Here is a 13,616-nt window from a genome sequence, read left to right as displayed (position 1 = left end):
GGCTATTTAAAAGGCTAGCTAAAGTTTGTAATTTCCACTGAAATATTTCAGATTTATCCATTTAATTATAATCCACATAATAATTCATATTTCCTGGTGCTGCAGGATTATTTTCCTGCTGTGAGAAATTGGTTCAAATGAAGATACCATCTATTCGTGTACAGTAGATGATTCCCCCACATTGCTCTGTTATTTCCACTCAGAGAGGATCCTGTCTTTCTGAGGAAAGCCACTCAGAGAGGATCCTGTCTTTCCGAGGAAAGCCACTCAGAGAGGATCCTGTCTTTCCCGAGGAAAGCCACTCAGAGAGGATCCTGTCTTTCCCGAGGAAAGCCACTCAGAGAGGATCCTGTCTTTCCCGAGGAAAGCCACTCAGAGAGGATCCTGTCTTTCCCGAGGAAAGCCACTCAGAGAGGATCCTGTCTTTCCTCGGAAAGCCACTCAGAGAGGATCCTGTCTTTCCGAGGAAAGCCACTCAGAGAGGATCCTGTCTTTCCGAGGAAAGCCACTCAGAGAGGATCCTGTCTTTCCGAGGAAAGCCACTCAGAGAGGATCCTGTCTTTCCGAGGAAAGCCACTCAGAGAGGATCCTGTCTTTCTGAGGAAAGCCACTCAGAGAGGATCCTGTCTTTCCGAGGAAAGCCACTCAGAGAGGATCCTGTCTTTCCCGAGGAAAGCCACTCAGAGAGGATCCTGTCTTTCCGAGGAAAGCCACTCAGAGAGGATCCTGTCTTTCTGAGGAAAGCCACTCAGAGAGGATCCTGTCTTTCCCGAGGAAAGCCACTCAGAGAGGATCCTGTCTTTCCGAGGAAAGCCACTCAGATAGGATCCTGTCTTTCCGAGGAAAGCCACTCAGAGAGGATCCTGTCTTTCCGAGGAAAGCCACTCAGAGAGGATCCTGTCTTTCCGAGGAAAGCCACTCAGAGAGGATCCTGTCTTTCCGAGGAAAGCCACTCAGAGAGGATCCTGTCTTTCCCGAGGAAAGCCACTCAGAGAGGATCCTGTCTTTCCCGAGGAAAGCCACTCAGAGAGGATCCTGTCTTTCTGAGGAAAGTAGACTGGAAAGACTGGTGATGTATATGGCTTCCCAGCTAGCTACAGTAGTACTGTCTGTTGCAAGGATTCTCTGTCAGTGACACAATGAAACAAAAAAAAATATTTCTATGGTAATGTAACAAACAAGAAAATGTTGGACAAAACTGTGATCAGGTCCCAAAATGGAACTCATTTCCTGGCCTATATAGTGTACTACTTTTTGACCAGGACCCATAGGGTACTAGAATAGTTCATAGAATAGCAGTTTAAATGCATGTTGAATTCCGCCTCTTCTTCAATCACTTTAAATGGATATTGATCCCGTGTTATGACTATGAACATCATTATCACGGTGAAGCCGTAACCAGCAAATCTATCCGGTATTAATCTATCCGGTATTAATTTACTCCAGTGAGTCCATGGTGTAAATCTATCAAGTATTTGTCACGGTTGTCGTATGAGAGAGAGCAAGGCGCAGCGTGCGTATCGTTCCACATCTTTATTTCTATGTGAAACTATGCAAGACAGACAAATAAACTATAAACAAAAAACAACAAACCGTGACGAAGAGGTGCTACATGCATAAACTCAAAATAATCTCCCACAAACACTAGTGGGAAAACCAACAACTTAAATATGATCCCCAATTAGAGACAACGATGACCAGCTGCCTCTAATTGGGAATCATACGAAACCCCCAACCTAGAAAAAAGAACCTAGAACACAACATAGAAAATGTAAAACTAGACAAAAACCCCAACATAGAAAAAAGAAACTAGAACCAAAGATAGAAATAAATAAACTAGACAAACCCCCCCCAAGTCACGCCCTGACCTACGAGCTCTCAATGGTCAGGACGTGACAGTATTAATTTACCCCAGTGAGTCTATGGTGTAAATCTATCCAGTATTAATTTACCCCAGTGAATCTATGGTGTAAATCTATCCAGTATTAATTTACTCCAGTGAATCTATGGTGTAAATCTATCCAGCCACATACAGACAGTACTGTAGCTCAGGCTCACAGAATGGAAACTGGGGTTTCTTCACACACTGGTATAGTAACACAAAGGATGGTGTATTACTGTGTGGTTTCTTCCCTAGAGAAATTGTTGTTGTCATACTCTTTTTGGCCTGAAGAGCCACTGTTAAATTGGGGTATAATAATAGTGTGCATGCCTTTTTGTCCTTTCTGCCTTAACCCACCATAAGGCTCAACAACCCCCAATGTGTAGGTGTGTAACAGTGGCCATTAGGCCACCGACTAGCGCCAAAAAGCATGCTGGCCGTTGGATCTGGCACAAAATATTTGCCTGGAAAAAACAGTGAATTCCCATGGGATCTTCCCAAGTGATCTTCCCAGTGATATAGTGAATTCGGAAAGTATTCAGACCCCTTGATTTTTCCCCCATTTTGTTACGTTACAGCCTTATTCTAAAAAGGATAAAATCGTTTTTCCCCCCTCAACAATCTACACACATTAACCCATAATGACAAAGCAAAAACAGGTTTTTAGAAATTTTTGGAATTTGGTATAATTTTTTTACAATAAAATATCACATTTACATAACTATTCAAAACCTTTACTCAGTACTTTGTAAAGTCTGGCACACCTGTATTTGGGTAATTTCTCCCATTCTTGCTGTTTGGGGTTTTAGGCTGGGTTTCTGTATCAGCTGATGTAAATATATTAGAGTTTGTCCTAGCCACCGTGCTTCTACCCCTGCATTGCTTGCTGTTTGGGGTTTTAGGCTGGGTTTCTGTACAGCACTTTGTGACATCAGCTGATGTAAGAAGGGCTTTATAAATCAATTTGATTGATTGATTGATGGAGGCCACTGTGTTCTTGGGGACCTTCAATGCTTCAGAACGTTTTGGTACCCTTCCCCAGACCTGTGCCTCGACACAGTCCTGTCTCGGCGCTCTGCGGACAATTCCTTTGACCTCATGGTTTTTGCTCTGACATGCACTGTCAACTGTGGGACCTTATATAGACAGGTGTGTGCCTTTCCAAATCATGTCCAATCAATTGAATTTACCACAGGTGGACTCCAATCAAGTTGTAGAAACATCTCAAGGATGATCAATGGAAACAGGATGCTCAATTTCAAGTCACATAGCAAATACTTATGTAAATAAGGTGTTTTTGTTTTATATACATTTGCAAAAGAAATTAAAAAACTGTTTTCGCTATGTCATTATGGGGTATTGAGTCATTATGGGGTATTGAGTCATTATGGGGTATTGAGTCATTATGGGGTATTGAGTCATTATGGGGTATTGTGTCATTATGGGGTAGTGAGTCATTATGGGGTATTGTGTCATTATGGGGTATTGAGTCATTATGGGGTATTGAGTCATTATGGGGAATTGAGTCATTATGGGGTATTGAGTCATTATGGGGTATTGAGTCATTGTGGGGTATTGATTCATTGTGGGGTATTGAGTCATTGTGGGGTATTGAGTCATTGTGTGGTATTGAGTCATTGTGGAGTATTGAGTCATTGTGGGGTATTGAGTCATTATGGGGTATTGAATCATTATGGGGTATTGAGTCATTGTGGGGTATTGAGTCATTATGGGGTATTGTATCATTATGGGGTATTGAGTCATTATGGGGTATTGTGTCATTATGGGGTATTGTGTCATTATGGGGTATTGAGTCATTATGGGGTATTGAGTCATTATGGGGTATTGAGTGTAGATTGAGGACATGTTTTTATTCAATCAATTTTAGAATAAGGCTGGAACATAACAAACTGTGGAAAACGGAAGGGGTCTGAATACTTTCCGAATGCACTGTATTCCCAGTGACATTCCCAGTGATATTCCCAGTGATATTCCCAGTGATATTCCCAGTGATTTTCCCAGTGATATTCCCAGTGATATTCCCAGTGATATTCCCAGTGACATTCCCAGTGACATTCCCAGTGATATTCCCAGTGACATTCCCAGTGACTTTCCCAATGACATTCCCAGTGACATTCCCAGTGATATTCCCAGTGACATTCCCAGTGACATTCCCAGTGATATTCCCAGTGATATTCCCAGTGACATTCCCAGTGATATTCCCAGTGACATTCCCAGTGACTTTCCCAGTGACATTCCCAGTGATATTCCCAGTGATATTCCCAGTGACTTTCACAGTGACATTCCCAGTGACATTTCCAGTGATATTCCCAGTGACATTCCCAGTGATATTCCCAGTGATTTTCCCAGTGATATTACCAGTGACATTCCCAGTGACTTTCCCAGTGATTTTCCCAGTGATATTCCCAGTGATATTCCCAGTGATTTTCCCAGTGACATTCCCAGTGATATTCCCAGTGACTTTCCCAGTAATTTTCCCAGTGACATTCCCAGTGCTATTCCCAGTGATATTCCCAGTGACATTCCCAGTGATATTCCCAGTGATATTCCCAGTGATATTCCCAGTGACATTCCCAGTGATATTCCCAGTGACATTCCCAGTGACATTCCCAGTGACATTCCCAGTGATATTCCCAGTGACATTCCCAGTGACTTTCCCAGTGAATTTCCCAGTGATTTTCCCAGTGACATTCCCAGTGACATTCCCAGTGGGGAAGAGCTGAAGGGGAAGGGGAGGAAAGGAGATGGGAGGAGTGGAGAGGGGAGAAGACAGGAGGAGACGGGAGAAGAGGGAACAGGGGAGGATAGGAGAGGAGACTGGAGGAGATGAGGGGGAGGAGACGGAGGGGAGAGAACAGGGGAGGAGAGGAGACAGGAGGGGAGGGAACAGGGGAGGAGAGGAGACGGGAGGAGTGGAGAGGGGAGAAGACAGGAGGAGACGGGAGAAGAGGGAACAGGGGAGGATAGGAGAGGAGACTGGAGGAGATGAGGGGGAGGAGACGGAGGGGAGAGAACAGGGGAGGAGAGGAGACAGGAGGGGAGGGAACAGGGGAGGAGAGGAGACAGGAGGAGAGGGAACAGGGGAGGAGAGGAGACTGGAGGAGATGAGGGGAGGAGACAGAGGGGAGAGAACAGGGGAGGAGAGGAGACAGGAGGGGAGGGTCGGCCATGTGGAAACACAGCAGCTGTATCCACTTTCCCTTGTTAGTGTGGGCTTAATCAATACAGGCATGCTCTCTCTCTGTGTGTGTGTGTGTGTGGTGTGTGTGTGGGATCAGGATGTATACTCTGGGTCTACGGCAGACAACAAACTGCTGAGTTGTGACTTTGTTGTTGGAGGAGGTAGACACACAGCAGGGTGGAGGAGGTAGACACACAGCAGGGTGGAGGACGTAGACACAGCAGGGTGGAGGAGGTAGACACACAGCAGGGTGGAGGAGGTAGACACAGCAGGGTGGAGGAGGTAGACACAGCAGGGTGGAGGAGGTAGACACACAGCAGGGTGGAGGAGGTAGACACACAGCAGGGTGGAGGAGGTAGACACAGCAGGGTGGAGGAGGTAGACACACAGCAGGGTGGAGGAGGTAGACACACAGCAGGGTGGAGGAGGTAGACACACAGCAGGGTGGAGGAGGTAGACACACAGCAGGGTGGAGGAGGTAGACACACAGCAGGGTGGAGGAGGTAGACACACAGCAGGGTGGAGGAGGTAGAGACACAGCAGGGTGGAGGAGGTAGACACACAGCAGGGTGGAGGAGGTAGACACACAGCAGGGTGGAGGATTGTCCCAAGTGTTGGCCATGGTGCATGCAGGCTCTGTTCTGGTATGGGTTTTCTACTGCCACCTTTCTTACTTTATTCTTACTGTAACATTTCCTATCTTACTGTATTCTAACTGTATATTTCCTGTCTTACTGTATTCTAACTAGTGTACATGAGCAGGCGATATGTTTAGTGCCAGGGTTGTAGTGATATTAGGGTCTGTATCATCAGTGATATCAGGGTCTGTATCATCAGTGATATCAGGGTCTGTATCATCAGTGATATCAGGGTCTGTATCATCAGTGATATCAGGGTCTGTATCATCAGGGTCTGTATCATCAGTGATATCAGGGTCTATATCATCAGGGGCTGTATCATCAGTGATATCAGGGTCTGTATCATCAGTGATATCAGGGTCTGTATCATCAGTGATATCAGGGTCTGTATCATCAGTGATATCAGGGTCTATATCATCAGTGATATCAGGGTCTGTATCATCAGTGATATCAGGGTCTGTATCATCAGTGATATCAGGGTCTGTATCATCAGTGATATCAGGGTCCGTATCATCAGTGATATCATGGTCTGTATCATCAGGGTCTATATCATCAGTGATATCAGGGTCTGTATCATCAGTGATATCAGGGTCTATATCATCAGGGTCTGTATCATCAGTGATATCAGGGTCTGTATCATCAGTGATATCAGGGTCTGTATCATCAGTGATATCAGGGTCTGTATCATCAGTGATATCAGGGTCTGTATCATCAGGGTCTGTATCATCAGTGATATCAGGGTCTGTATCATCAGGGTCTGTATCATCAGTGATATCAGGGTCTGTATCATCAGGGTCTATATCATCAGTGATATCAGGGTCTGTATCATCAGTGATATCAGGGTCTATATCATCAGGGTCTGTATCATCAGTGATACCAGGGTCTGTATCATCAGTGATATCAGGGTCTGTATCATCAGTGATATCAGGGTCTATATCATCAGTGATATCAGGGTCTATATCATCAGGGTCTGTATCATCAGTGATATCAGGGTCTATATCATCAGGGTCTATATCATCAGTGATATCAGGGTCTGTATCATCAGTGATATCGGGTCTGTATCATCAGTGATATCAGGGTCTGTATCATCAGTGATATCAGGTTCTGTATCATCAGTGATATCAGGGTCTGTATCATCAGTGATATCAGGGTCTGTATCATCAGTGATATCAGGGTCTGTATCATCAGTGATATCAGGGTCTATATCATCAGTGATATCAGGGTCTGTATCATCAGTGATATCAGGGTCTGTATCATCAGGGTCTGTATCATCAGTGATATCAGGGTCTGTATCATCAGGGTCTGTATCATCAGTGATAGCAGGGTCTGTATCATCAGGGTCTATATCATCAGGGTCTGTATCATCAGGGTCTGTATCATCAGGGTCTATATCATCAGTGATAGCAGGGTCTGTATCATCAGGGTCTGTATCATCAGTGATAGCAGGGTCTGTATCATCAGGGTCTGTATCATCAGGGTCTGTATCATCAGTGATATCAGGTGCAGACAGGTGTTATATTGGGAAGGTGCAGACAGATATTATATTGGGAAGGTGCAGACAGATATTATATTGGGATGTGCAGACAGATATTATATTGGGAAGGTGCAGTGCAGACAGATATTATATTGGGAAGGTGCAGACAGATATTTATTGGGAAGGTGCAGTGCAGACAGATATTATATTGGGAAGGTGCAGACAGATATTATATTGGGAAGGTGCAGACAGATATTATATTGGGAAGGTGCAGACAGATATTTTATTGGGAAGGTGCAGTGCAGACAGATATTATATTGGGAAGGTGCAGACAGATATTATATTGGGAAGGTGCAGACAGATATTATATTGGGAAGGTGCAGACAGATATAATATTTGGGAAGGTGCAGTGCAGACAGATTTTATATTGGGAAGGTGCCGTGCAGACAGGTATTATATTGGGAAGGTGCAGACAGATATTATATTGGGAAGGTGCAGACAGATATTTTATTGGGAAGGTGCAGACAGATATTATATTGGGAAGGTGCAGACAGATGTTATATTGGGAAGGTGCAGACAGATATTATATTGGGAAGGTGCAGACCGATATAATATCGGGAAGGTGCAGACAGATATTATATTGGGAAGGTGCAGTGCAGACAGATATTATATTGGGAAGGTGCAGACAGATATTTATGTCTTTTGGAATGTGTTGTGGAAACATGCTTTAAGAGCTTTAGGGGCATTGGTAGGACAGCAGCAGACACACACACACACACACACACACACACACACACACTCTCAAACACACACCAACAGCAGGCACCATGTGTTGTGGAGCAGACGGAAACAAATGGTGAAACAAATGGCCTTCCTCTCCCCTCCTCTCATCCCCTGCCCTCTCTCCTCTCCCCTCCTCTCATCCCCTGCCCTCTCTCCTCTCCCCTCCTCTCATCACCTGCCCTCTCTCCTCTCCCCTCCTCTCATCCCCTACCCTCCTCCCTCCTCCTCTCCTCTCATCCCCTACCCTCTCCCCCCTCCTCTCCTCCCCTCCTCTCATCCCCTGCCCTCTCTCCTCTCCCCTCCTCTCATCCCCTACCCTCCTCCCTCCTCCTCTCCTCCCCTCCTCTCATCCCCTGCCTTCTCTCCTCTCCCCTCCTCTCATCCCCTGCCCTCTCTCCTCTCCCCTCCTCTCATCCCCTACCCTCCTCCCTCCTCCTCTCCTCTAACATTCCTGTGTCCTCACTGGGTCGTGTCAGAGCTTGTATCTCCTCTGCTCTGCTCTCCAAGTCCATACCGACACAGCCTCTCCTCTCCTCTCCTCTCCTCTCCTCTCCTCTCCTGTCCTGTCCTGTCCGTTTCTGTCCATTGCTCCTCGCTGGTCTGTTGTTGACTGTTTGCTACAGAATTTAGTCCAGCGTTGGGGTCAGTTCAGTCAGTAGTCCAGCGTTTGGGGGTCAGTTCAGTCAGTAGTCCAGCGTTTGGGGGTCAGTTCAGTCAGTAGTCCAGCGTTTGGGGGTCAGTTCAGTCAGTAGTCCAGCGTTTGGGGGTCAGTTCAGTCAGTAGTCCAGCGTTTGGGGGTCAGTTCAGTCAATAGTCCAGCGTTTGGGGGTCAGTTCAGTCAGTAGTCCAGCGTTTGGGGGGTCAGTTCAGTCAGTAGTCCAGCGTTTGGGGGTCAGTTCAGGAAGTAGTCCATACATTTTGTTTTTCATTGAGGAGTTTTTAAATTCATGATCAGTTAAGGAAGTTAAAACATTATCAGGAGCTTAATGTCACAAAAATCAATTCAATCCATGATTATTATTTATTGTAACCTTAATTTAACCTTTATTTAACCTTTATTTAACTAGACAAGTCAGTTAAGAACAAATTCTTAACCCGGGTGATGCTGGGCCAATTGTGCGCCGCCCTATGGGACTTCCAATCACAGCCGGATGTGATTCAGCCTGGATTCGAACCAGGGACTGTAGTGACCCCTCTTGCACTGAGATGCAGCGCCTTATACCGCTGTGCCACTCGGGAACCTAATAAAACCATAATTCAACCTAACAAAACCATAATTCAACCTAACAAAACAACAATTCAACCAAACCAAACCACAATTCAACCTAACAAAACCACAATTCAACCTAACAAAACAACAATTCAACCTAACCAAACCACAATTCAACCTAACAAAACCACAATTCAACCTAACAAAACAACAATTCAACCTAACAAAACAACAATTCAACCAAACCAAACAACAATTCAACCTAACCAAACCACAATTCAACCTAAAAAAACCACAATTCAACCTAACAAAACAACAATTCAACCAAACCAAACCATAATTCAACCTAACCAAACCACAATTCAACCTAACAAAACCACAATGAAATGAGCGTCATGGTGACAGCCGTTTATCAGTGGCCTGTAATACTTCACCTTTGCAACATCCCAAATGGCACCCTAGTCCCTATATAGTCCCCTACTGTTGACCAGGGTGCACGGTATGAAGTGGTGCACTATATAGGGAATAAGGTTACCATTTGAATCCCGACCCGACCCATGTAATGTACTGTTTGTGCCAGCTGCCTTGTCCGTCATCCCTGGCCAATCACTTTCCTTCTCCCCTCAGTGACCTCTGGTATACTAACACATCTAACACATCCTGGGTCATCTGTCTCTCTCGGTCACGGTCACGCCTTCTGTCTTCTCTCTCTCTCTCGTTCAGCCTTCTGTGACCTCTGTATAATAGATCACTCTCTTCCTCTCTCTCTCTCTGTCTCTGTCTCTCTCCCCTGCCTTCTCTCTCACACTCTCTCTCTCTCATTCTCTCTCTCTCTCTCTCTCTCTCTCATTCAGCCTTCTGTGACCTCTGTATAAATCTGTATTGTAGATCACTCTCTTCCTCTCTCTCTCTCTCTCTCCCTGCCTTCTCTTTTTCTCTCTTTCTCTCTCCCCTGTCTTCTCTCTCTCTCTCCTCTCTCTCTGTTGTAATTATATGAGTGGTTAGACAAAGCTCCAGTTAGGAATTGTCCTCTCCCAGATCTGTTCAACAGGAACAAGCAGGACAGATAATCATTGTTTACTCTAAGTCTAGTTGACCGAGATATATAACGGTCCTGCTAGATAGAAATGTAGTCACCACATTGCTTACTGGGAGTCTGGGAGGTTTTACAGGATGCGGTGAGTTGGAAAGTGTTGTTTATGGGAATGTACAAACATACAGATTAGTTTGATTCTATGTCTCATTGTCCCTAGGTAGTAGTTTACTGGAGACATTTACATTTTAGTCAGTTAGCAGATACGTTTATCTAGTAGCAAGTGGATGTATTTATCATACTGGTCCTCCCCGTGGGAATCCAACCCACAACCCTGCTGTTGCAAGGGCCACGCTCTACCAACTGAGCCACATGGCGACCTATTCCCATAGGGCTCTGGTCTAAAGTAGTGCACTACCCCATAGGGCTCTGGTCTAAAGTAGTGCACTATGTAGGGAATAGATTCCTGTTTATTATTTCAGTTTGTTGTGGTCTGTCTGTCTGTCTATTACACTACATGACCAAAAGTATGTGGACACCTGCTCGTCCAACATCTCGTTCCAAAATCATGGGCATTAATATGGAGTTGGTCCCCCCTTTGCTGCTATAACAGCCTCCACTCTTCTGGGAAGGCTTTCCACTAGATGTTGGAACATTGCTGTGGGGACTTGCTTCCATTCAGCCACAAGAGCATTAGTGAGGTCGGGTACTGATGCTGGGTGATTAGGCCTGGCTCGCAGTCGGCGTTCCAATTCATCCCAAAGGTGTTCGATGAGGTTGAGGTCAGGGCTCTGTGGAGGCCATTCAAGTCTTTTTAACACCGATCTCGACAAACCATTTCTGTATAGACTTTGCCTTGTGCACGGGGGCATTGTCATGCTGAAACAGGAAAGGGCCTTCCCCAAACTGTTGCCAAAAAGTTGGAAGCACAGAATCGTCTAGAATGTAATTGTATGCTGTAGCATTAAGATTTCCCTTCACTGGAACTAAGGGGCCTGAACCATGAAAAACAGCCCCAGACCATTATTCCTCCTCCACCAAACTTTACAGTTGGCACTATGTATTTGGGCAGGTAGCGTTCTCATGGCATCCGCCAAACCCAGATTCGTCCGTCGGACTGACAGATGGTGAAGCGTGATTCATCACTCCAGATAACGCGTTTCCACTGCTCCAGAGTCCGTTGGCGGCGAGCTTTACACCACTCCAGCCGACGCTTGGCATTGCGCATGGTGATCTTAGGCTTGTGTGTGGCTGCTCAGCCACGGAAACCCATTTCATGAAGCTCCCGACGAACAGTTATTGTGCTGACATTGCTTCCAGAGACAGTTTGGAAATCGATAGTGAGTGTTGTAATCGAGGACAGATGATTTTTACGTGCTACACGTTTCAGCACTCGACGGTCCCGTTCTGTGAGTTTGTGTGGCCTACCACTTCACGGCTGAGCCGTTGTTGCTCCTAGACGTATCCACTTCACAATAACAGCACTTACAGTTGACCGGGGAAGTTTTAGCAGGGCAGAACTGACTTGTTAGAAAGGTGGCATCCTATGACGGTGCCACGTTGAAAGTCACTGAGCTCTTCAGTGAGGCAATTCTAGTACCAATGTTTGTCTATGGAGATTGCATGGATGTGTGCTCGATTTTATACACCTGTCAGCAACGGGTGTGGCTGAAATAGAACCCACTAATTAGAAGGGTGTCCACATACTTTTGTATATAGAGTGTATTTCTGTTCTTTAGTGTTATTGTGTGTGTGTGTGTGTGTGTGTGTGTGTGTGTGTGTGTGTGTGTGTGTGTGTGTGTGTGTGTGTGTGTGTGTGTGTGTGTGTGTGCAAGTGTGTGTGCGAGTGTGCGTGTATTATTTCTGTTCTTCAGTGTTATGTCTCTCCTGCTCTCTGTTCTGTTTCCCTCTCTGACTTCCTGCTTGATGACGTGTTTTCTGTTCCTGTTTCCTGTTCACTTCCTGTTCCCAGGCATCCCAGGGTCATCCTTGTAGTAGGGCCGGCCACAAAAAAATAACTTAGCCCCTTGATATGTCACGAATTCCATTTTGTTGTGGCTAACGTTAGCTAGGCTAAGGGGTTAAGGTTAAGGTTAAGGTTAAGAGTTAGGTTTAAGGGTTAGAGGAAGGGTTAGCTAACATGCTAAGTTTTTGCAAACGTAGCTAAAATGTAGCAAGTAGTTGCAGAGTTGCTAAAGAGCTTTGGTTTGCTAGACGTTCGTGTTATATGCCTACCCATCCACCCCGACCAACCACCCTCCGTTCCTTTATGCCTTTAAGTAACCTTCAGTCTTACGTAACCATACCAACCGTAACATATCATACTGATTTCAGTGTCCTGGATTTACGTTTACTATTGTTACATCTAGTCTATGAGACCAGGCTGCTCTGACCGACTGATATGTGTGCAGCGCACGTGTGATAAATAATCGCCATAACGAACAAATAGCTTTTTTAAAAACCATTTATATAGCCTAGATAAAAAAATAAAAAATGGTATTATAACAGTATTTCTTTGACTGGCACAAGCTGGTCACCGACGGGGATGATCTGGCTTCCGGAAATCTCCACTGTATATAGAGCCCCGACACAGACAGACAGACAGGCAGGCAGGCAGGCAGGCAGGCAGGCAGGCAGGCAGGCAGGCAGGCAGGCAGGCAGGCAGGGGCATTCCCCTGCCGTTGTTTCCTCTTCACAAAGTTGGTTTATTTTTGGTCAATTGCACATTTACCTGTTTGGTTAAATCATGATTGACGTGACGTGACCAGGTAAAATAAATTCACTGGCACCCTTGCGATCAATTCAAAATGTTTGTCGCACTGCCAAGTTAAAACTGTTTTGTCCACAGTATTGAACCCTGGGCCCCTTACTCGCTAGCCCCTACCTCCTACTGCCAACACCCTAGGCAATTGAAAGGGTTAGATAGGTATAAACTAGGTGAAAGGGTTAGGGGCTAGGGATTAGGGGCTAGGGATTAGGAGAGAGGGATTAGGGGAGAGGTGCCTAGGGGCTAGGGATCAGGGGCTAGGGATTAGGGCTAGGGATTAGGAGCTAGGGATTAGGGGCTAGGGATTAGGGGCTAGGGATTAGGGGAGAGGGACAGGGGAGAGGTGCCTAGGGGCTAAGGGCTGTGTCTGGACAGGCTCGTGTTTCCTTGGTCGTTTGGAACGAGGGGTCGTGGACTGCATAGTGTTACACTAAAGATGACAAGTCTTTTATCAGTCCTATATCATAACACAAAACATCTCTCCGTTTCGTCTCAGTCTAGCTGGGTTTTTTTTTTTTTTCGGATTAAATATGGTGGGGTTTTTTCTGTCTCACTGACAGTATTGAAACTATTCTTTATTCTGCTATCATCCTGAATCAGTGCAGTCATTTACGTTTTTATTTAGAC

The 13,616-nt window shown here is 45.5% G+C and overlaps 2 protein-coding genes across 3 annotated transcripts in view; one reads left to right on the top strand and one right to left on the bottom strand.

The window, feature by feature from the left end:
* The window catches only part of ccdc120a (coiled-coil domain containing 120a), a 107,925-nt gene that overhangs the window by 61,106 nt on the left and 33,203 nt on the right, over positions 1 to 13,616 (top strand). The gene's annotated exons all lie outside the window — the stretch shown is intronic.
* LOC115166449 (coiled-coil domain-containing protein 1-like) lies at positions 5,830 to 8,491 on the bottom strand. The gene is made up of 2 exons (XM_029720348.1): positions 8,427 to 8,491; positions 5,830 to 6,778 (listed from the first exon to the last, which is right to left on the bottom strand). Exons 1-2 carry the CDS (start codon positions 8,489 to 8,491, stop codon positions 5,830 to 5,832), a joined length of 1,014 nt encoding a protein of 337 aa, XP_029576208.1.

The sequence above is a fragment of the Salmo trutta genome, chromosome 28 (assembly GCF_901001165.1).
Source record: "Salmo trutta chromosome 28, fSalTru1.1, whole genome shotgun sequence".
NCBI lineage: Eukaryota > Metazoa > Chordata > Actinopteri > Salmoniformes > Salmonidae > Salmo > Salmo trutta.
The sequence above is the reverse complement of the archived record's forward strand: the minus strand, read 5'-3'. Positions and strand labels throughout refer to the sequence as shown.